The sequence below is a fragment of the Bos javanicus genome, chromosome 3 (assembly GCF_032452875.1).
Source record: "Bos javanicus breed banteng chromosome 3, ARS-OSU_banteng_1.0, whole genome shotgun sequence".
Taxonomy (NCBI): Eukaryota; Metazoa; Chordata; class Mammalia; order Artiodactyla; family Bovidae; genus Bos; species Bos javanicus.
This window is the reverse complement of record NC_083870.1, coordinates 34,000,966-34,024,160: the sequence shown is the minus strand read 5'-3', so window position 1 is coordinate 34,024,160 and position 23,195 is coordinate 34,000,966. Positions and strand designations below refer to the sequence as shown.

Here is a 23,195-nt window from a genome sequence, read left to right as displayed (position 1 = left end):
CTAGTTAAAACCCTGGCAAACTCTACAGTCGTTATATGGATTTACAGATCTGAATGTGGTTATAGCCATTTAAGATAAAGAATACATTCAAAAGATTTAAAATCTGTAGATCTGGGGGAAAGACATTAGGCCTCACTAACTTAAGCATTGATTAGGTTGTAGCTGGGCCTTGGATAACTTGACCTGAAATGGGCAGGTCTAGTGTGCTGGGCCAAGGTGTAGCCTATCTGTGCAATCAGGAGGTGGTGTGCTATTTTATGTTAGGATACCTGCAAAGTGTAGGACTCATCAGATAATACGATTAGCAAGCTCGGAGAGTGGCTGGATGGTGGGTTTGGATCTTGTTATGGCATGGCCTTAAGTCTTGACTTGGCCTGAAGTCTGATAGGCCTTGGGCTTTGGAGAAGAGTCCTGTTGGGTGTTCGTCTAGATGGCCATTTCTTGCAGTCACTGAATAAAAAGGTAGCAAAGGAATAATGTGAAATACATGATTATTTTAAGAAATAATAAACAAATGATTATTTAAAAAAGTGAAACTGCTAACAAAAAAGTCCAGTAAACTAAAAGCTAATGAAACTGGTAAGTCAGTAAATATTTTTGTCTTTGCAGGCCATGTGGTCTCCATTTTGGTCTCAAATTGCTCCATATGGTCTCAGTTGCTCACCTTTATCTCTGTAGTATGAAAGCAGCCATAGACCATACATAAATGAATGGATGGGGCTGCATGACAATAACTTCAAAAACAGATGGACTTATTTCCCTGACTCCAGATTTAGATGCTCAAATTAAAAGGGCATAGCTATATTAAAACTTAAATCTTAGATTCAGATGTAAAAGGTGACGCTCAAAACAAGGCAATATGTGATGATGAAGACAGATGAAGTGTAAACACATTTCTTTAAATGTGAATTTTTTCTTCTTAGTATTCCTTGTTTTTCATATGTTTCATCTTGAACTTGGTTCCTTTTCTAAATTCTTGAAACCCTAGTTTACCTCTTCTTATTCAAAATACTATGTCAGTGGAAAAATTTTATCTCATATATAATTTTGTAGTATCTTGTGAGCAGTTACTTCTATTATTTTCAGGGTAAAAAAATATTCTTTATAGCCCGAATATCCTATGCTTACACAGACAATATGTAAAACCTTAAAAAATTAACAAGATGAAGGACACATTTAAATTCTACTGTATTTATTTACACTATGTAATTTTGTATTCTGAGGCTATTTCATATAGAACTTCTATTAATTTATTTGAGAGTTCAGAATATCAGCAGTAGAGCTGAAAGAATGGAATGCAGTGTAGAGTCAAATCAGAGGCAGAATTCTCAACTGGATACTGGACACTATATGCTCTGATGTCCGGCACAGTATTCTCTAAAATACTAGAACTTGTTAATATTTACAGTTAAGTGAGCACATGTAAATCCAGAAGACGTGACCACACTGACACTGAATATCAGCGAGGCAACCACTGGCTGCATCAGGCCCTTCAGCCCCCTCTCCAGTTTCCCGAGTCCCCCTGCCCCCTACTGCCTTCCACACCCACTGCCCCCACCAGTGGGACCCCTGGGCCTGGAGGCTGAGTCTGAGAGCCTGCTCCGCCAGCCCCCCTCCTCCTGCAGGATTGACGTCCTCCTCCTGACAGGGCCGCCTGTGCTCGGGGCCCATCCCTGTGTCCTCAGTTCCTTGTCTCAGCAGGCACGGCCTCTTTCTCCTGCCTTCAAGCTCCGTCCATCTCAGTGCCCCTCGGTGTTTGAACACTGAAAATCTCTTCCGTACTTAAAAATTCCTCCCTGTATTTCCCAGAAGACTTCCAGCCTTTATTACCCAGGATGGTCTTACTTATGGTGCTGCTATATGTCAGGATCATAGTGACTGTTTTTTCAAAAAAGGAATGAGGGATGGATGGATGAATTACATTATATTACAATATCGCTTAACCTGTTTTAAATATTATTCTATTTAATGTGGCTTTTAAAATAATTTTCTCAGTGAAATCTAGTTGTGTTTCTGTTCTAAGCTCAAGATGTATAAAACTCAAAATGGCAGCTCCTTAATGTATTGTGAAATGTGTAACCTTTGTATGAGCCAGCACTTTTGTGTGACACAGACACCATCACCTCCCTGTGGGCAAACAAAAACAGTAATCTACCTGACCTTGAGCTGCATCCTGAGCCTGGACCCAGAGCTGAGCCCTGAGGACTGGCAGGGTGGGAATGGCTGGGAGTATCCGTAGAGGGACTGAGCTCTTCTGGTCTCTGCTGACACATTCTCCCTGCTCCCCAGCTAAGCAGAGATGAGCAGACTCTGAGTCTGTGATTTAACAGGGACTGAAACCCCACTCCATACCGCATCTTAGTTATTTGAGTCTTTATTGAACACTGGTGCAGACCTTTCTATCCTAAAAAAGTGTTACCTATTTTTAAACATATTTTTTTATCGTGTACCAACTTTGTATTTCAACTTATAAAATTCATTTGTTTTTTAAATGTTGCTCTCATCTGTTTCCTACAGCCATTACTTTGTAATATCCTTTCAATAAAGAAAAGAAATCACAGCCCACCCTATGTCCTATTCTCCTAATTTTGAAATAAACTTCTGCCTGCTAAGAAGAAAGTTGGCAGGTAGGACATCATTCTTGTGCGTGTTGTACCACAGGTCACAGATCACAGAGTGACTTCAAAGAACACTGAGCCCACGTACTACTATAAATAAGACAGGTAACCAGAAAGGACCTAGTGTACAGCACAGGGAACTCTACTCAATATTCTGTGATAACCTATATGAGAAGAGGATCTGAAAAAGAGTGAATATATATATATATATATAACTGAATCACTTTGTTGTACACCTGAAACTAACACAGCATTGTAAATCAACTATACTTCAATATAATTTTTTTTTTAAGGCACAGATCACTCTCCTAAAATCACAATGGGTCAGGAGATGGGATGAGGGCTGGAATCTGTGGATCCAGGGGTGTCTGGGCCACTCTGACTCGTCCTGTGTGGAGTCGTCCAGGCTGCCACCCCTCTCTGGCCACCCTCTCTGGCCATCTACACAGAGGACAGGTCCTCTCCCCTGGGTCACATTCCCACCACATTCCCCATCACTGTCCCATCAATGTGAGGGACATGGAGCTGTCTGTCAGGACATCTCTGAAGCTGCACCTGGGTACCCTCTCTGCTGTGAGTGAATCTGGATTTAGATTCACAAGTGAGGCCATAAACTACTTGATTAACTTATGTTGTATCATTACTTTTAGGCACATTAGGATGGCAGGGACACCCATAGTCCCTGAAAGGAAAACACAGAGACCACATTTCCTTCTTCTGCCTCTTCACTTCTTCCTTCCTTGGGCTTCCCTGATAGCTCAGTTGGTAAAGAATCTGCCTGCAACGCAGGAGACCCTGGTTTGATTCCTGGGGTGGGAAGATCCCCTGGAGAAGGGATAGGCTACCTAATCCAATATTCTTGTGCTTCCCTTGTGGCTCAGCTGGTAAAGAATCCACCTGCAATGCAGGAGACCTGGGTTCAATCCCTGGGTTGGGAAGATCCCCTGGAGAAGAGAAAGGCTACCCACTACAGTATTCTGGCCTGGAGAATTCCATGGACTGTGTAGTCCATGGAGTCGCAAAGAGTTGGACATGACTGAGCGACTTTCACTTTCACCTCTTCCTATTACAGTGATATTCTGTTCTGGAAGACTGCAGCTATCATGGATTATATAAATAAATCATGGGGGAATGTTAGGATGGCCTGGAGTCTTGATCTTCTTCTAATAGGAGCCAAGTTTTAAAATATTTATTTATTTGGGCTTGCCAGTTCTTAGTTGAGGCACTGGTGATTTCACATCTTTGTTGAGACATGCAGGCTGTTCGGCAGCCATGTAGAAACACTCAGTTGCGGCTTGTGTGATCTAGTTCCCTGACCAGGGATCCAACCTCATTCCCCTGCACTTGGAGTGGGAAATCTTAGCCACTGGATGACCAGGAATGTCCTCAGGGACCGATTTAATGTCTCCATTTCAGGCGCATGACTCTTAGCCTAAACTTGGCTGTCAGAGCTGCCCAGAGCCCGCAGGAACTCTGCAGCCAGAGTTAAGGCTGAGCTGAGCCAGAGAGGGGAGTGGAGAGGGAGGAGCCTTGCTCATGTTATGATTCAGGCTTGTTTCCCCGAGGGCACTGCCATCTCCCCTGAATAGTCAAGGGCTGACTTGAGGCAGGAACCTGGCGAGCTCGACTCAGGTGGCCCTAGTCTTCTAGGCGACCAGAGCTTGGCTTCCAATTCCTTCTGCTAAGAGACAGGAATAGTCCTCGCTCTGCCTGTCTGGGGCTGAGTCAGGGTCTGTGCCGGGGGTGGGACCGAAAAGAGGGGCTGGTGTTCCGGGCCTGCCTTGACCCCCCTGGTCACAGGATAAGTTTCAAGTCCAGCTGTCCTGGAGCTTCTGCACTCTGAGCGTCATAACTGCACCATGCCCATGATCCTGGGTTACTGGGACATCCGTGGGGTGAGCGGGGGTCCACAAGGGCTGGGAAGATGGAGGCGGGTGGGGAAATCCCGGGCGGTGGGACTGGTTCAACCAGAAGCTTCCACAGGGCTTGCTGCAGCAGAGCCCCTTTCCTTACTCCACCATCTTACCTGGTGTTGGCGTGTGTGTGTGTGTGTGTGTGTGTGTGTGTGTGTGTGTGGCTCCCATGCAGGGTTGGGGGTGGTGGTGAAGGGAGAGGGTTGGGAGTATGGAAGCCACCTGGAGCAGTGAGAGTTTGGCAGTCAAGACCTGACAACTGCTCTCTGTTCTGGCATCTCTCCCAGCTGGCCCATGCCATCCGCCTGCTCCTGGAGTATACAGAGTCAAACTATGAGGAGAAGAAGTACACGATGGGGGACGGTAATAGCATCCTTTTCATGTCCTGAATTCTGGCCAAGTCACACTGATTTGGTGCCAAGCCCACTCATATCCTTGTCCCTGTTGCCTCTGTTGCCCTCCACCAGCTGGAGCAGAGGCCTGCCCCTTCCCAAACACTTTGAGGGTGCAGCTGGTCTCCAAGGAAGGACACGAGAGCCCATAGCTAAGCCCTGTATCAGTCCTGGGCGCCTGTTAGTGTTGCACTAACTCTCTGTAAGCCTCACTCAGGGAGGTTCCAAAACCTTATAAATGTGCTTTCCCCCAAAGCTCCATGTGAGATTGGCGGTTCTGAATCCACATCCACCAGTTCAGGGAGTTTTGCCTCTGACTCCTTGGTGGGTCCCCCGGGAAGGAGGGCTGGACTCGGGAAATTTGTTTCACTGTGTGTTCTTTTTCTCAGCTCCCGACTATGACAGAAGCCAGTGGCTGAGTGAAAAATTCACGCTGGGCCTGGACTTCCCCAATGTAGGTACAGGGGCTGGGGTCTGTGGGAAGAAGTGGACAGTGTCTCCATCCATCTCCTTTCCCGGCTTAGAGGTTTCAGAATCTGGTGCCTTCTGCTCTGTCTCTCAGCTTCCTGGTTCTCTCCCCTGCCCTTCAATGATACTCTGTGTCCAGCTCATCCCTCCATTTTACAGCATATTATTTAGTGTCTACCATGGGCCAGGCTCCGGAGAAGGCGATGGCACCCTACTCCAGTACTCTTGCCTGGAAAATTCCATGGATGGAGGAGCCTGGTAGGCTGCAGTCCATGGGGTCGCTAAGAGTCGGACACGACTGAGCGACTTCACTTTCACTTTTCACTTTCATGCATTGGAGAAGGAAATGGCAACCCACTCCAGCGTTCTTGCCTGGAGAATCCCAGGGACGGGGGAGCCTGGTGGGCTGCCGTCTATGGGGTTGCACAGAGTCGGACACGACTGAAGCGACTTAGCAAGCAAGCAATGGGCCAGGCTCTTCGAGTGCCAGGTTTCATCTCTGTACTTGGTCAGGGAGCGGGTGCAGGGCAGTCTGGAGTTCAAACACAGACTCCTGTGTGTTGCACAACAAAGGCCGTGTTGTTCTTCCAGTTGCCCTACTTAATTGATGGAGCTCACAAGCTCACCCAGAGCAACGCCATCCTTCGCTACATCGCTCGCAAGCACAACATGTGTAAGTGGGGCTGGGGAACACATGCCTACTCCCCTGGGCTGGGCTGGAGTGGGACGCTGAGGGTGAGTCTCTGTTGTGTGGCCACAGGTGGGGAGACAGAGGAGGAGAAGATCCGTGTGGACATTTTGGAGAACCAGACTATGGACGTCCGCTTGCACATGGCCAGGATCTGTTACAGCCCTGACTTTGTGAGTTCCCTTCCACTGGGCTGGGTTGCACAGAGTTTAAATGTAGCACAGGGTCCCATCTGCACTGGTCCTTTTGCCATTTGAACCATTTGGTGCTACTGATCCACCAAGCTTGTCCCTACAGAGTCCCCAGAGTGACTCTCAGAACCCCCAGAACATAAAATGCAAACTCTAATTCCCACCAATCTTAGGAGCAGTCCAGCCTCCCCTGGGTGGAGATTCAGTTCCTAGATGGTGTTTACCTCATTAGCCCAGGTCCTTCTTCCTGGCATCTCAGGGCTCAGGATGTGTGTCTTGTAGGCACCCCAGTGCCAGACTTTGTTCCTCCCCCTCCTTCCTTTCAGGCTCTCAAATTGTCCCCAACTGTCCAGAAACTGCCCAGGCGTCCACACCATTCTTGTCTCCCACACTGGAATGTAGGACTTCTTTCCTAGTCATTTTAGTCAACATTAAATTTTAGTCAACACTAAGACCATCAGCCTGAGGTCTGAGGACGGAGCTCCGCCAGGCCTCACAGCACTGCTGGTCTGACCCAGGGCAGGTGCCTGAAGCTGAGTGGTGACACGTTCAGGGAGAGTGTGGTTTTGCCCTTTGCTTTCCCATCGCCTCTCACAGATGTGAGGTGGTACCCATAGGAGTTTAGTGAACACAGGTGGGTTGAATTGCAGAGTGGGCACGAACCCAGGTTCAGTCAGGGGACATTGCTCCTCACCCACAGCTGGGATCAGACACAGCCCTGGGAAGCCTGCTCTCTGCCAGGGAGTCTGTGTCTGAGAGCGGTGACAGCTGGTTTTTGTCTAGGAGACACTGAAGCCTGGTTTCTTGAAGGAGATCCCTGAAAAGATGAAGCTCTTCTCAGATTTTCTGGCGAAGAGGCCTTGGTTCGCAGGGGACAAGGTCAGTGGGATGGCTTCAGAGGAAGGAGAACTGGTGTATTTTCTTACTCAGAGTTTGGTGCACATTCCTGCTTTGTCTTTCTGCAGCTCACCTATGTGGATTTCTTGGCTTATGATGTCCTTGACCGGCACCGCATATTTGAACCTACATGTCTGGATGAATTTCCAAACTTGAAAGACTTCATTACCCGTTTCGAGGTGATTTCCCTGGTCCTCCTACTATTTATATCTCTCTTCTCTTCCCTCTACTTTCTGATGCTTTCCTAGTTGGAACTACAATGAGAAATAGAATTTATTGAGAACTTGGTTTATTCCAGGATCTCTGCTCAGCAGCTGACATATATTGTGTCAGATTTAACCTTTATAACATTCCTACATGGTAGAATAATCATCCTCTCCGTTTTACTGATCAGGAATTAAGCTGAAAGGATAAGTAATTTCTGAAGGTCACAGAACCAGTACAGACTGTGCTGGGCTCACAGTCAGAGTGTCTGGCTTCTATGGGCAGCAGTCAGGGGCTCTCTGTTTCTTGTATGAAAATGAAAAAAAGCTCAGGATCTTTTGTTGACTGGGTTCACAGCTCTGGAAAGTGTGGATGAAGCAGAATCTTCAGGAGTTTGCATGCAGCTGGCATTTGTAGAGTTGAGACACAATAGGGTTGATATGAAGTAATAAGAACACAAACAATATTTTCTCCTGCTCTCCAGAAGGCTCTCTGGCTATTGGCTCCCTCTCTGGGGTTGTACTGAGATTTCCAGGAATGTAATTGGTGCTGGGATTTTCTTCCATATGTAGGTGCCTTCTTGGGAAGATTTTATAGGGATGCCTCTTACGATGGGCACTTTCCTTCCCTCCATGTCTTCCTTCTTTCTTCCTTCTACTTATCCAAGATTCCATCTCAGAGATGGGGTAGTACATCATTTTAAGTTACATTCACTGATCTGATCCTCTTCCCTCTATGAGGCACTATGTCAGGCAGAGGGGGATGCAGAAGTCACATAGTCCTGTCACCCAGCCTCTGGGGCTCAGTGCAGCTGGAGATCTATAGGAACCCCGAGCTGTGTAGAGTACATGGAGCCACCTTGGTTCTAGAGGAGCACAGTCTGACTGCACCTCCCAGCTCGTCATTCACCCTCAGTCTACCAACTGGAGAGTAAGAAAGTCTCTTTATGATGGACTTGGGAATTTGAAGCTCTAGTCCAATGGTTTTCAGCCTAATCTTGTTTTGTATTCCCACTCCCATCATGAAATCTGCCTCCTCAGCCAGTTCTCTTCAGCTCTGGTTTTGGTCCAAGGCTTGTTGACCTGAAATTTTTGCAAGAACCGGGATGACTGCCCAGCAGGGAGGATGTGGGACAGAAGTGGGCTCCAGTGTGTGGCCTGCTGGGGCCTGCGCTGTGCGGTACAAGCAGCCCTAGGTCTTTGGAGTCCTGGGAACTCTGGGGCACTGTTTGTTTTGGGAAGATGGTGCACAGGTGCACCTGAGCATCTCAGCGCCTGGTTGGCTGCAGCAGGACCGGGGATGAGGGAGGTTGGGGCTCAGTGAGAAGGGGCTCAGGTCCTAGGCCAGGCAGCTGCTCTGTGTCCTTTAAGTGGAACAATCAGAGTGTGGCCTGGCCTAGTCTTGCTGCTCCACACCTCCTATCACCTTTCCTCCACGTTTTGCTGGATGAGATGTGGTGTCTCTTTCAAGCTGTTTATCTACTCCCTAAGCCCCTTTGTTGTGCTTGGGGTCCACCTGTGGTCAAGCCCTGGGAAGCCAAGAGCTTCCTTCTGACAAAGAGAATTGTTTTGCAGAATGAGAAGTTGTTCTGTAGGGAGATGTCCCCTGGGGAGTGGCGGGGAGAAGACAATAAAAAACTACAATGTGAATGCAGTGAGTTTCAGTCTTATTTGGGGGTCTTACTGGGGACTTGTAGCCTATGTGACAGCCTCTCAGAGAGCTCTGAGTAACTGCTATGAAGACGTAAGGTAGAAGACAGCAGATATATAAATTTTCACCTTGAAAATACATATAGTTGAGAATGAGAAATTTGCCTGCCAAAGGCAGTAAACTAAGGATGTTGCAGCCATCAAGCCATTGCATTATAGTTGTCCCCTGTGGTGGGTCCTGAGGGAATTCAGGATGTAAACCCAGTGCCCACCACCTAGCCTTCATCCACTGCAGCCGCACCCAGCAGTGTGCCCAGCAGTGTGCCCAGCAGAGACTCCAGAAGGGAAAACACAGGATACTGGCCTCAGGTAGCGGAGGTACATATCAAAGTAACGACTTCAGTGAGCCCAAACTTTTGTAGCTTCCTATACAGAGAACAGTGCTAAATTCATTAACTTGAGATGTCTGATTTTCTTTAATTAACAGTAATCTTTTGATATTCCAACTACTTGGTTTTGTTACAAAACTCGTATATATCCTGGCTCCTTCCTTACCTCTTTAAGCCCAGGAAGCAGCCTCTCGGGTAGCTCTAAGAGACTGCTCTGAAGTCTTCAGAGAATTACAGTATAAAACATAATTCTCAACTTTTAGGTTGTGCATTTTTTTCATGACATCATCAAATATACATGTTGGTAAAAGATTGCTACTAATCATCAAAAAACCAACATCTCACGTTAATGATCTTAATGCTTTCCTATGTGTAGGAAGATGGGTGAATCTCGGGTCTTTGTAATTCTTCATCCGAGATGCAACCCAACTCTCTAGGGGACCTGTGTCCAAAACACAGAATGTTTCATCCTGGTTTTCTCCATCCTGAACTCCCCTTAAGGCACACAGTCTGTGAGTGATTGCAGTGGGTTACAGCTTAGTCCTTTCCTTAACCAGGTAGTGAGTGAGACTCTGTTCTTTTTGTTTACAGCTTTAGGCCATAAATTTGACCAAGGATTGGGAGGCATTTCATCACCTATTTGTCCCATGGTGCTAGGAAGGCTCATTTCTAGGTCAGACAAGGACTTCATTGATAGGTCACTTCTATGCTATATCTGGACACTGTGAATATACTAAAACGTCTCTGGATCATCTGTCTTACTAACTAGTCTATTATGACCCAGAATATGTTTCCCTTTGTTACTTCTTCCCATATCTAGAGTTGCATCATCACAATTAATTTTATATAGAGCTGTGTGTGTGCTAACTCACTTCTATCATGTCTGACTCTTTGTGAGCCCATGGACAGTAGTCTGCTAGGCTCCTCTGTCCACGGGGATTATACAGGCAAGAATACTGGAGTGGGCTGTGAAGCCCTCCTCCAGGAGATCTTCCCAACTGAGGGATCGAACCTACATCTCTTATGTCTCCTGCACTGGCAGGCCAGTTCTTTACCACTAGGGCCACCTGAGAAACCAATATGGAGGTATATATGTGTGACATATAGAGGTTTACCATCGTTAATTTTATCAGAGACCCGGCTGCACAGAAGGTAATGCAAGAAACAATAATCTTATAAAATAATTAAGGTATAAGCAATATAGCTAGTAACATTTTTAAGGTCACAGTACAACAATGAAGGAAGCAAAGCATGAATAGTTTGAAAACAACAAAGAATAAATTAAAACAATGATTAATATAACTTGTTGCAGTCTAGATCACGAGAAGCCATCAAGTCCAGAGAGGGGCCAGTTGGAGAGGCCAAATGCTGAAGGGATTAGATAGAAAGAAAAAGATAAATGCTCCATCTTTGTTTGCAAAGGTATACTTTATCAACTTGCTGCAAGTTAGTAGGCATAAGAGGAAATGTTTCCTCATATCCAGAGAACAAAGATTAAAAGCCGGCAATATTTCAAACAGCCATAAAATTATAAATTCACTTCATTCAGTGCCATGGAATTAAATCTTGTTGACCTTGACTTTTTTTTGTTAGTAGTTTTATGAAGCCATCAGGTTTTCCATTTACAGTTTTGTAAATTTTTCACTCAGTTCAGTGGGATCATTTAAAAGTTACCAGAAATGTGTATTTGTAAAAAGGTCCTTCTTATGAATCTTCAAGATCTACATTCTTTTAAAAAGCATCAGAGTAAAACAATAACTGCCCATAAATGTCAAAAGACAAATGATCTGATTACAATATAACTGTCAGTAAAATTTGGTTATTTCTGTGGCATACAAAATTTTAATACAATAACTAGAGTTATGACACATAAGATGCCAGGATACTTTTAGTAATTTTATATAATAATAATTATCTATATTGGAGAAGGCAATGGCACCCCACTCCAGTACTCTTGCCTGGAAAATCCATGGACAGAGGAGCCTGGTAGGCTGCAGTCCATGGGGTCGCTAAGAGTCGGACACGACTGAGCAACTTCACTTTGACTTTTCTCTTTCATGCATTGGAGAAGGAAATGGCAACCCACTCCAGTATTCTTGCCTGGAGAATCCCAGGGACGGCGGAGCCTGGTGGGCTGCCGTCTATGGGGTCGCACAGAGTCAGACACGACTGAAGAGACTTAGCATTAGAATTAATTATCTATATAGTATAATCTAAAAGTGTTCATTATAACTCATTTGACAACATTTCCCATGTTACTTAACATACCGAAAAGTGTAATTAGTATCTCTCTTTGAGTTATTTTAGGGCCCTCTGAGAAGGCAATGGCACCCCACTCCAGTACTGTTTTGCCTGGAAAATCCCATGGCGGGAGGAGCCTGGCAGGCTGCAGTCCATGGGGTCGCTGAGTCAGACACAGACTGAGTGACTTCACTTTCACTTTTCACTTTCATGCATTGGAGAAGGAAATGGCAACCCACTCCAGTGTTCTTGCCTGGAGAATCCCAGGGACGGGGGAGCCTGGTGGGCTGCCATCTATGGGGTCGCACAGAGTCGGACACAACTGAAGTGACTTAGCAGCAGCAGCAGCAGCTGAATCATTCCAAAGTGTTAGCTGTCAAAAGAACTTCATTTAGAATTTGACTTGGGGAAGGTTTGCCAAAGATATCAAGTTTTTATAGCATTTCTGCAAGGAGATCCAACCAGTCCATTCTGAAGGAGATCAGCCCTGGGATTTCTTTGGAAGGAATGATGCTAAAGCTGAAACTCCAGTACTTTGGCCACCTCATGCAAAGAGTTGACTCATTGGAAAAGACCCTGATGCTAGGAGAGATTGATGGCAGGAGGAGAAGGGGACGACAGAGGATGAGATGCTGGATGGCAGCACTGACTTGATGGACTTGAGTCTGAGAGAACTCCGGGAGTTGGTGATGGACAGGGAGGCCTGGCGTGCTGCGATTCATGGGGTTGCAAAGAGTCGGACATGACTGAGCAACTGAACTGAACTGAAAGTAGGATCATGCTGCTGCTGCTGCTAAGTCACTTCAGTCGTGTCCTCTTAGCGACCCTATGGACTGTAGCCCACCAGGCTCCTCCATCCATGGGATTTTCCAGGCAAGAGTACTGGAGTGGGGTGCCATTGCCTTCTCCAAGTAGGATCATAGGTCCCAATAAATACTTATTCACTTAACCAAAGAGACAGTAAAAGATTTTAAAGTCTAAATATGTGAAATTATAATAGATCACTTAAGAGCTAAAGAAACGTTTTACATTGTTACCAAAAAATCAATATTTCAAGAAAACTTTGTCCTCTCAATGAAAAGAAAAATCAGATTCTAGTTTTGCACCTCCTGACATTTAATACTGAACTTTATTTACTTAGTTTAACTCATTCTAATCTTAGCCAGACTTGACCACACATAGAATTCCTTTCTAAAGTTATCTTTTCTTTCTCACAAGCCTTTTACAACTTTCTATATCCATATTAGTTTGTCTCTCGTTTTCTTTCCCATTTAGAAATAACTTTTTTTAAAAAAGGAAAAAAGAGAAATAATCAGCTTTAGCACAAAGTCACTTTATTTTCCCTTAACAAAGTACATTTCCATTTTAAAATTGAAGTATTTTTGATTCAAGTTTTGTACTGTTTCAAGTGTACTGCAAAGTGTTTCAATTACATATAATTCAGAATGTACATATATATATATATATATACTTTTTCATATTCTTTTCCATCATAGTTTGTTACAAGATATTAAATATAGTCCCTGGTGATATACAGTAGTTCCTTTTTGTTTACTTTATATATGGTAGTGTGTATCTGTTAGTGCTGCTACTGCTAAGTCACTTCAGTCGTGTCCGACTCTGTGACCCCAGAGACAGCAGCCCACCCGGCTCCGCTGTCCCCGGGACTCTCCAGGCAAGAACACTGGAGTGGGTTGCCATTTCCTTCTCCAATGCATGAAAGCGAAAAGTGAAAGTGAAGTCGCTCAGTCGTGTCGGACTCCTAGCGACCCCATGGACCGCAGCCCACCAGGCTCCTCTGTCCATGGGATTTCCCAGGCAAGAGTACTGGAGTGGGGTGCCATTGCCTTCTCTGGTATCTGTTAGTGGCACACTCCTAATTTATTCCCCCTCTTTCCCCTTTGGTAACCATAAATTTATCTTCTATGTCTGTGAGTCTGTTTCCATTATGTGAATAAGTTCATTTTTTTATCATAATTTTAGATTCCATATATAAGTGATACATATGAGATTTGTCTTTCTCTGTCTGACTTATTTCACTTAGTATTATTATCTCTAGGTCCATCCATGTTGCTGCAAATGGCATTATTTCATTCTTTTCTATTCCTGAGTAGTACTCCATTGTGTGTATACACACACACACACACACCCCCACATCTTCTTTATCCATTTATATGTTGATGAATACTTAGGTTGGTTCCATGTCTTGGGTATTGTAAATCATGCTGCTGTGAACATAGGAGTGCATGTATCTTCTTGAAGTAGAATTTTCTTTGGATCCATGCCAGGAGTGGGATTGCTGGATCATATGGTAACTCTATTTTTAGTTTTTTAAGGAACTTCAATATTGTTCTCCATAGCATCTGCACCATTTCATATTCCCACCCCACTGTAAGAGGGTTCTCGTTTCTCCATTCTCTATTTACAATTTATAGACCTTTTGATGATGGGCATTCTGACTTGTGTGAGGTGATGTATAGTATCATTATAGTTTTGATTTGCATTTCTCCAACAATTAGCAATATTGAACATATTTTCATGTTCCTGTTGGTCATCTGTATGTATTCTTTGGAAATGTCTAGGTCTTCTGCCCATTTTTTAAAAACCTTTCATTTTATATTGGCGTATAGCTGATTAAGTGTCATGATAGTTTCAAGTCAATAGCAAAGGGACTCAGCCATACATATATATATGTATCCATTCTCCTCCAGACTCCCCTCTCATCTAGGCTGCTGCATAACATTGAGTAGAGTTCCATGTGCTATACAGTAGATCCTTATTGGTTATGCATTTCAAATATAGCAGTGTGTACATGTCCATCCCCAATTCCCTAAGTATTCCATCCCCTCATCCTTCTCCCTGGCAACCTAAGTTCATTCTCTAAGTCTTTGAGTCTCTTTCTGTTTCATAAGTAATTTCATTCGTATCATTTCTTTTCAGATTCCACATATAAAGGATGTCATACAATATTTCTCCTTCTCTGTCTGACTTACTTCACTCAGTATGACACTCTCTAGGTCCATCCATGTTGTTGCAAATGGCATTATTTCATTCTTTTTAATGGCTGAGTATTCCATTGTATGTATGCAGCTCGTCTTTTTATTCATCTGTCAGTGGACATTTAGGTTGCTTTCACGTCTTGGCTATTGTAGACAGTGCTGCAATGAATATTGGTGTGCATGAATCCCTACAGATCAAGTTTTTTTTCTGGATATATGCCCAGGAATGGGATTTCAGGGTCACATAGTAGCTCTATTTTACTTTTTAAGTTACTTGCATACTGTTCTCCATAATAGCTGTACCAGTTTACATTCCCACCAACAGTATAGGAGGAGTCCCTCTTCACACCCTCTCTAGCATTTATTGTTTGGATTTTTTGATGATAGCCATTCTGACTGGTGTGAGGTGATATCTCATTGTAGTTTTCATTTTCATTTCTCTAATAGTTTTTCATGTGCCTCTTGGCCATCTGTATGTTTTCCTTGGAGAGATGTCTATTTAGGTCCTCTGCCCATTTATTGACTAAGTTTTTTGTTTTGATGCTGTTAAGCATTATGCACTGTTTATAAAATTTGGAGACTAATCCTTTGTCAGGTCACATCATTCGCAAATTTTTCTCCCAATCTGTGGGCTGTCTTTTCATTTTGTTTATTGTTTCCTTTGCTGTGCAAAAGTTTTCAATGGTCTCATTTGTTATTTTTTGTTTTTATTTCCATTATTCTGGGAGTCAGATAAAAAAAGATGTTGCTGCAAATGTCAGAGTCTTCGGCCTATGTTTTCCTCTAGGAGTTTTATAGTGTCCAGTCTCACATTTAGGTCTTTGGTTCTATTTTGAGTCTATTTTTGTGTATGGTATTAAAGAATGATCTAATTTCATTTTTTTTACATGTAGCTGTCCAGTTTTTCCAGCACCATTTGTTGAAGAGACTGTCTTTCCAACATTGTGTAGTCTTGTTTCCTTTGTCATATGTTAATTGATTGTAGGTGTATGGGTTTATTTCTGGGTTTTCTATCCTGTTCCAGTGATCTATAGTTCTACTTTTGTGTCAGTACCATACTGTTTTGATGACTATAGCTTTGTAGTATAATCTGAAGTCAGGGGCCCTGATTCCTCTAGCTCCATTTTTCTTTCTCAAGATTCTTTTGGCTATTTGGGGTCTTTTGTGTCTCCATACAAATTTAAAGATTTTTTTTGCTCTAGTTCTATGAAAAATGCCATTGGTAATTTGATAGAGGTTGCACTGAATCTGTAGATTGCCTTGAGTAATATGGTCATTTTGACAATATTGATTTTTTCAATCCAAGAACATGGTATATTCTTCCATCTGTTTGTGTCATCTTTGATTTCTTTCATCAGTATCTGATAGCTTTCCGAGTCCATGTGTTTTGCCTCTTTAGATAGGTTTATCCCTAGATATTTTTGATATTTTTTTCGATGTGATGGCAAAAAGGGTTGTTTCCTAATTCTCTTTCTTATAGTTTATTGTTACTGTATAGGAATGCAAGAGATTTCTGTTTATTAATTTTGTATCCTGCAACTTTACTGACTTCAATGATGAGCTCTACTAGTTTTCTGATAGCATCTTTAGGATTTTCTATGTATAGTAACAGTAACAGTTTTACTTCTTCCTTTCCAATTTGGATTCCTTTTATTTCTTGTCTGATTGCTTGTGGCTAGTACTTTCAAAACTACATTGAATAAAAGTAGTGACAGTGGGCATCCTTGTCTTGTTCCTGATGTTAGAGATCATGCTTTCAGCTTTTCACCATTGAGTATTATGCTAGCTGTGGGTTTGTTATACATAGCCTATGTTGAGGTATGTTCCCTCTATGCCCACTTTATGGAGTTTTTTTTTTTTTTAAGAATGGTATCTTTTTAAAGATGAGTTATTTTTGGCTGTGTTGGGCCTTAACTGCAGCACATGGGCTTTCTCCAGTTGCAGTGAGTGGGGGCTGCTCTTTGTTGCAGTGCTCAGGCTTCTCATTGCGGTGGCTTCTCTTGTTGTGGAGCACAGGCTCTAGGCACATGGGCTTCAGAAGTCGTGGGCTCAGCCACTGCAGCTTGTAGGTTCCAGGCTGCTGGCTCAGTAGTTGTGGCACACAGGCTTAGTTGCTCCACAGCATGTGGAATCTTCCCAGACCAGGGATTAAACCTGTGTCTCCTGCATTGGCAAGTGAATTCTTAACCACTAGACCACCAGGGAATCTCTTTTCTTTTATTTTTTATTTTTTGCCATAAATGGAATTTGAATTTCATCAGTAGCGTTTTCTACAACTATTGAGGTGATCATATGGTTTTTATTCTTAATTTATTTATACAGTGTTTCAACTGTTGATTTACGGATACTGAAAAAATCCTTGTATCCCTGGATAATCTCACTTATTCATGGTGTATGATCCTTCTAATGTATTATTGGATTAGTTTGCTAGTATTTTGCTGAGAATTTTTACATATCTGTTCACCAGTTATATACTTACACTTTTTTGTGTGATGTCTTCCTTTGAATTTTTACATATCTGTTTATTAGTTATATACTTACACTTTTTTGTGTGATGTCTTTGTTTGGTTTTGGGATCAGGGTGATGATGTCTTCATAGAAAGAGTTCAGTAGTTCCTCTGAAATTTGCAGGAATAGTTTCAGAAGGATAGGTGTTAAGTCTTCTCTAAATGTTTAGTAGAATTCACCTGTGAAATCATCTGGTCCTGGGCGTGCGTTTGTTGGGAGTTTTGTATCTACAGATTCAGTTTTAGTACCCGTAATTGGTCTATTCATAGTTTATCTTCCTTCCTGGTTCAGTTTGGGAGATTGTACCTTTCTACGAATTTATTCATTTCTTCAGGCTGTCCATTTTATTGGTATATAGTTGTCGTATTTTTTTTCTTTATAATTCCCCCTTTGCCAAAAAGGCTTTTTTTCCTTATTTTAATAGTTTTAATTACATACATTAATTAGAATTCTTAACCTTTAATACCTTAGTTTCTAGTGAAAACTAAGAAATAAGCAAGATGGGCACAATAAAGGACAGAAATGGTACAGACCTAACAGAAGCAGAAGATATTAAGAAGAGGTGGCAAGAATATACAGAACTATACAAAAGGATCTTCATGACCCAGATAACCATGATGGTGTGATTGCTCACCTAGAGCCAGACATCCTGGAATGCAAAGTCAAGTGGGCCTAAGGAAGCATCACTACAAGCAAAGCTAGTGGAGGTGATGGAATTCCAGCTGAGCTATTTCAAGTCGTAAGAGATGATGCTGTGAAAGTGCTGCACTCAATATGCCAGCAAATTTGGAAAATTCAGCAGTAGCCACAGGACTGGAAAAGGGCAGTTTTTATTCCAATCCCAAAGAAAGGCAATGCCAAAGAATACTCAAACTACCACACAATTGCACTCATCTAGCAAAGTAATGCTCAAAATTCTCCAAGCCAGGCTTCAACTGTACGTGAACCGTGAACTTCCAGATGTTCAAGCTGGATTTAGAAAAGGCAGAGGAACCAGAGATAAATTGCCAGCATCCACTGGATCATTGAAAAAGCAAGAGAATTCCAGAAAAGCATCTGCTTCTGCTTTATTGACTATGCCAAAGCCTATGACTGTGTGGATCACAACAAACTGAGGAAAATTTCTGGCAATACCAGACCATCTTACCTGCCTTCTAAGAAATTTGTATGTAGAACTGGACATGGAACAACAGATTAGTTTGAAATTGGGAAAGGAGTACTAAACTGAACTGAAGAAACAAGCAATTGTCAACTGTCTTTTATATTAGTATTCTGTAGATTGGCAAATTTATAAATACTATTTTTGATTTCTAAAAACATGTGCTTTTTCTGTATAAAAATTTGTCGGTGTGGTACCAAACATATTTATTAATAGTCCTAAATATCTTACAGTCAGTTCAGTTCAGTTACTCAGTCATGTCTGACTCTTTGCGACCCCATGGACTGCACACACCAGGCTTCCCTGTCCATCACCAACTCCTGGAGCTTACTCAAACTCATGTCCATCTAATTGGTGATGCCGTCCAACCATCTCATCCTCTGTCATCCCCTTCTCCTCCTGCCTTCAATCTTTGCCAGCATCAGGGTCTTTTCAAATGAGTCAGCTCTTCACATCAGGTGGCCAAAGTATTGGAGTTTCAGCTTCAATATCAGTCCTTCCAATGAATATTCAGGACTGATTTCCTTTAGGATGAACTGGTTGGATCTCCTTGCAGTCCAAGGGACTCTCAAGAGTCTTCTCCTTTTGAACACCATGGTTCAAAAGCGTCAATTCTTTGGCACTCAGCTTTCTTTATAGTCCAAGTCTCACATCCATACATGATTATTGGAAAAACAATAGCCTTGACTAGATGGACGTTTGTTGGCAAAGTAATGTCTCTGCTTTTTAATATGCTGTCTGGGTTGGTCATAACTTTTCTTCCAAGGAATAAGTGTCTTTTAGGATGTCCCAATAGTAACTTAAACCACGAAGATGCAAGAGGCATTCTCACAAGAGGGTGCAATTATGCAGCCTTCACAAGACCCAGAAAGTTTACTCCTTGGTATAGGCTAAGAAAATAAAGGCCTTGTTGTATAGGCAGATACAAAATAGGTTGAGACAATAAAGGCCCTTTACAGATTGGAACTCCATATGACACATTTCCCTAAACCTGGCCTAGCTGGACAAAGAGACTGCTCAGAATCCCATTCTACTTGACTGGTTGCCAAATGTGCATTATATGTGTACTTATCTGATGGCTGACCAAGCTCTCGAAACAAAGTGGAAGGTGCCTAAGATTAGTTAGAACATTTGTATCTCAAAGGCACAGGCAAATGATTCAAGTTCCTACTAGAAAGGCTTTGGCTTTCTTATTGTCAGAATTTTGGGGAAAAAAAAGTTTTTAAAACTTCTTTGGCCAAAATAATTGCTTTACCAAGCCTTCTGAATTATGGTTGCTTTCATGGGAATCAATTTTTGGTGTTATAAAAAGGAAGTTCAGAGAGAGTCGAACACGATGTAGGAGAGCATTGAAGGAGATGCTTAGAGGAGCAGGGAGGAGCAGTGGAGAGCAGGGCCAACCAAATTCAGGAGCCTTTTAAAAATTCTGATATAATTTCAAGCAATCTTTTGTCAGTTTTCCGTAAGAAGTTACTTTCTCATTTCCTCTTTTAAAAACTTCTAAATACCAATCAAAAGAGGTCTTCCATTCAGCAGATCTTTTAGTCTGCTTTCTCTAGCTGGTGTTCATGGAAAAAAAAAAAACCCCTCAATCTTGAAATGGCAAAAGAACCCTATTTTGGTGATTTTTAGGTTGAGATTTCCTTTGGTATAATGTCCCAAATTAAGTAAAGTGAAAGTGTTAATCGCTCAGTCATGTCTGACTCTCTGTGACCCCATGGATGGTAGCCCTCCAGGCTGCTCTGTCCATAGAATTCTCCAGGCAGGAATACTGGAGTGGGTTGCCATGTCCTTCTCCAGGGGATCTTCCCAAACCAGAGATTGAACCCAGGTCTCCTGCATTGTAGGCAGACTCTTTACCATCTCAGCTACCAGGGAAGCCCTTTATCCCAATTAAGTAAGTATTTGCAAGTATAAGGTCCATATGTAATGTACCTAAACCTGACCATGATGTTAGTCATTGGTTAGCAACCTGTCATTCCTCTTTCTTTTGTCTAGAAAGCTTTCCCATTTCAGAGTCTGTCAGGATAAACTGCTATTGGTAACTGTATGTGGGGGGCCCTTCTGCTGTTTATGAGCTTAACTCTCCTAGTTGTCACCCAGTAGTCATTTCAGATTTTTTACATGTCTCAGTTTTCCTCTTTGACAGTCTAAAACCATGGTGAGCACTGGGAACCCAGGATTGCCAAACTTTTTGTGTGTGTTCCCCAAATGGGCAAGTTTCTTTAAAGAGTCGGTTTCCTTATGGGACTGCTGTGTGGTATGAGGACTGGTCTCCACCTCTGCTGCAAGCTTCTCAATTGCCTGAGAAAGCCATACCTGGCCAGGTATGGCTTATTCATCTACCACTGAATAAAATTCAGGATCATCAACCAAGATGATAAATCTGAGATCATGAGAGATTCACCCAAATTTGTACGCACATGTAGAGAGGTAGACCAGCACAAGGGGCCCTGCTGGTAGCAAGGCTCCAGATCCTTGTAAAGTTTTGTTGAGGGGATGGAGTCTCCTCTGGGCCCCTCTGTGGTCAGCAAAACTGTCCACTGGAAAGTAAAACCCACATAATGCAAAGCACTGAGTTTCCCTTTTATTTGGGGACCTTACTGAGGTCTATATTCTAGGACTATATCCTAGAACACAGCCTCTCAGATAGCTCTGGGGGAACTGCTTTCAAGAGGCAGGGGAGGAGGTCTGGGAAATAGGAGTAATCAACTATATATCTTGGTAAGATTACTGCTAATCACCAAAAACCAGGGATCTCTAGTTAGTGATTTTAGTGCTTTTCTATATACGAAAAGATCTTGGGTGTGTATGTATGCACAAATCTTGGGTGATTAGAGTTCTTCTGTAGATGCATCTTAACAGTCTAGGAACCATGTGTCCAAAACACAGAATATTTCATCTTTTTTTTTTCCCCATCCTGAATTGCCTTCCTGGCACACTGTTGGTGGGCGACTTCCTTGAGTAGTGACTTAACTCTTTGTATAACTGGATGATGAGTGAGCCTCCTGGTTCTTTTTGTTTTCAACTGTGAGCAAGGGGGTGCAGCAGAATGGGGAGAGAGAAAGGGGGCAAGAAGGAGCAGGCTGCATTCTAGCCATATTATTTATGAATTGTGTGATCATGACAGAGGTCCTTAACTTCTGTGTGGCTAGTTTCCCTTCTGATAAATGGTGACAGTAGAACCCATCTTGCAGGATAGTGGCATAGAGATTCTAAACCTATATCATCATTTCTAGCACCCAGCAGTGGGTGGAGTCTCCATTTGTGATGTCTTATCAAGATACCGCTTGAATTACAGGAAATTGGAAAACTTAACTTTGCAGAGCTGGGGACACCAGGAGGACTTTATTTTCCCCCAATATTTGACTCCACATGGAAGGGCTATATCTAGCCCTCCAAACCTAGGGAGAACTCCATGAACCCTACTGGGGCAGCAGACCTGAGGCCTGACCTTCTTTTTCCCACCCTCAGGGCCTGAAGAGGATCTCTGCCTACATGAAGTCTAGCCGCTTCCACCCAAACCCTATGTTTCTAAAGCTTGCCGTGTGGGGAAACAAGTAACGCCTCCAACTAGGAGATGACATGAGGAGCCAGTGCCCTGGAGACCAGATGGACCTTCCTGCACACAGAACCTTCTGTCTTTTTCTTTCTCTTTCTGTTCACTCTAGATGCTCTCTTGGCCCCCTTATCCCTCTCCCACACCCCTTTCCATCCCTACTTTAAAGATTCAGTTTCCCATAATTTTCGAGCAAATTTCCTCCCCCACGCCTCTCCTGCACTGAAGCCACCCAGGCTATCCTTCCCTTCCCTTGCTTCTGCTGTGAGGAGCCCAGCCAGACCCCTGGCCCATAGCGCTCTGCTCTGAGCTCCCAGCACTGCCCTGAAGACCAGACCTGGCCTGGTGTACAGACCATGCTTCCCAGTGTGGTTCCCGCCCAGCCTGTTTGATCCCCAGGAAAGCCTTATTCACACCTGCTGTGTCTTGTCTTATTCCCTCCTGGCTTCCTGGAGTCATGAATGACTGTGTTGGGTGTATAGGGGTGTCCATTCTCTCTTCTGCTGTTTACTGCAGGGCCACATGGATGGGCATGCGTGTGTGTGTAGAGGGGGTGGGGCTTGCTTGTTCATTTCTATCTCCACTTCACGCATCTCTGTTCCTTAGCATTAAGTCTCTACAGAAGGGGGGCCCTTCTGTGCCTGGTTTCCTCTTTAATTCAGCATTCATGGGCTGCCTCCTGTCAGCTTGCAGTACTCTGTGTCATGGTTCAGGGGACTCTCAGGGGCTGGAGAAGGGGTCTGAGTAGTCTACTGATGGTGTGGGATCCTGGTGGATTTGCTTCTGTCACCCTTTCCTGAAAGCCTACCCTGCTTTAGATACCCTTCATGTGCATTCTTAAAACATATCTCAGTAAAGTCTGCCCCTACTATATTACAATCGTGTTATACTTGGTTTCCTCTCCAGCTTGACCATAAAGTCACTGAGGAAAGAATCCATGTCTTATTTGACTTTATGTCTCATATCTATTTTGCTGCCTGGCACACTAAATATTTAATGAAAAGTTGGAAATTTGAAAGAACTCTCTCTAGTTAAAGCCCTGCAAAGTGTACAGTAATTATATGGATTTTAGAGGTCTGGATATAATTATCTCAGCCACTTGAGGTAAAGAATAAATTTCAGAAGATTTAAAATCTACAGGTCTGGGGGAAAGCCAGTAGGTCTCATTAACCTAAGCATTTAGTAGGCTGTAACTGGCCCTTGTATAACTTGACCTGAAGTGGGCAGGTCTAGCGTAGCCACTCTGTGTGGTCAGAAGGTGGAGTGCCATCTTATACCAGGATACCTGCACCTGCAAACCACAAAAGTACTGCCTCAATA

General features: G+C 43.3%; 1 protein-coding gene across 2 annotated transcripts; it reads left to right on the top strand.

Annotated features, from left to right (window-relative positions):
* The first annotated feature begins 4,144 nt into the window (after nt 1–4,144).
* LOC133244148 (glutathione S-transferase Mu 1-like) lies at nt 4,145–22,809 on the top strand. Of its 2 annotated transcripts, XM_061410905.1 has the most exons (8): nt 4,153–4,513; nt 4,819–4,894; nt 5,313–5,377; nt 5,983–6,064; nt 6,152–6,252; nt 7,054–7,149; nt 7,236–7,346; nt 21,791–22,748. In XM_061410905.1, exons 1-8 carry the CDS (start codon nt 4,478–4,480, stop codon nt 21,878–21,880), a joined length of 657 nt encoding a protein of 218 aa, XP_061266889.1. In that variant the 5' UTR covers nt 4,153–4,477; the 3' UTR covers nt 21,881–22,748. The 2 variants fall into 2 exon arrangements, with proteins under 2 accessions (XP_061266890.1, XP_061266889.1); XM_061410906.1 differs by lacking the exon at nt 7,054–7,149 and having other exon boundaries at nt 4,145–4,513; nt 21,791–22,809.
* Nucleotides 22,810–23,195: the final 386 nt, after the last annotated feature.

Excerpts from the sequence above, each read along its gene's own strand:
- LOC133244148 (XM_061410905.1), top strand. The coding sequence starts at position 4,478 with ATGCCCATGATCCTGGGTTACTGGGACATCCGTGGG. Across the intron at positions 7,150-7,235 it reads CTTGGTTCGCAGGGGACAAG|CTCACCTATGTGGATTTCTT; the intron begins GTCAGTGGGATG and ends GTCTTTCTGCAG. Across the intron at positions 7,347-21,790 it reads ACTTCATTACCCGTTTCGAG|GGCCTGAAGAGGATCTCTGC; the intron begins GTGATTTCCCTG and ends TCCCACCCTCAG.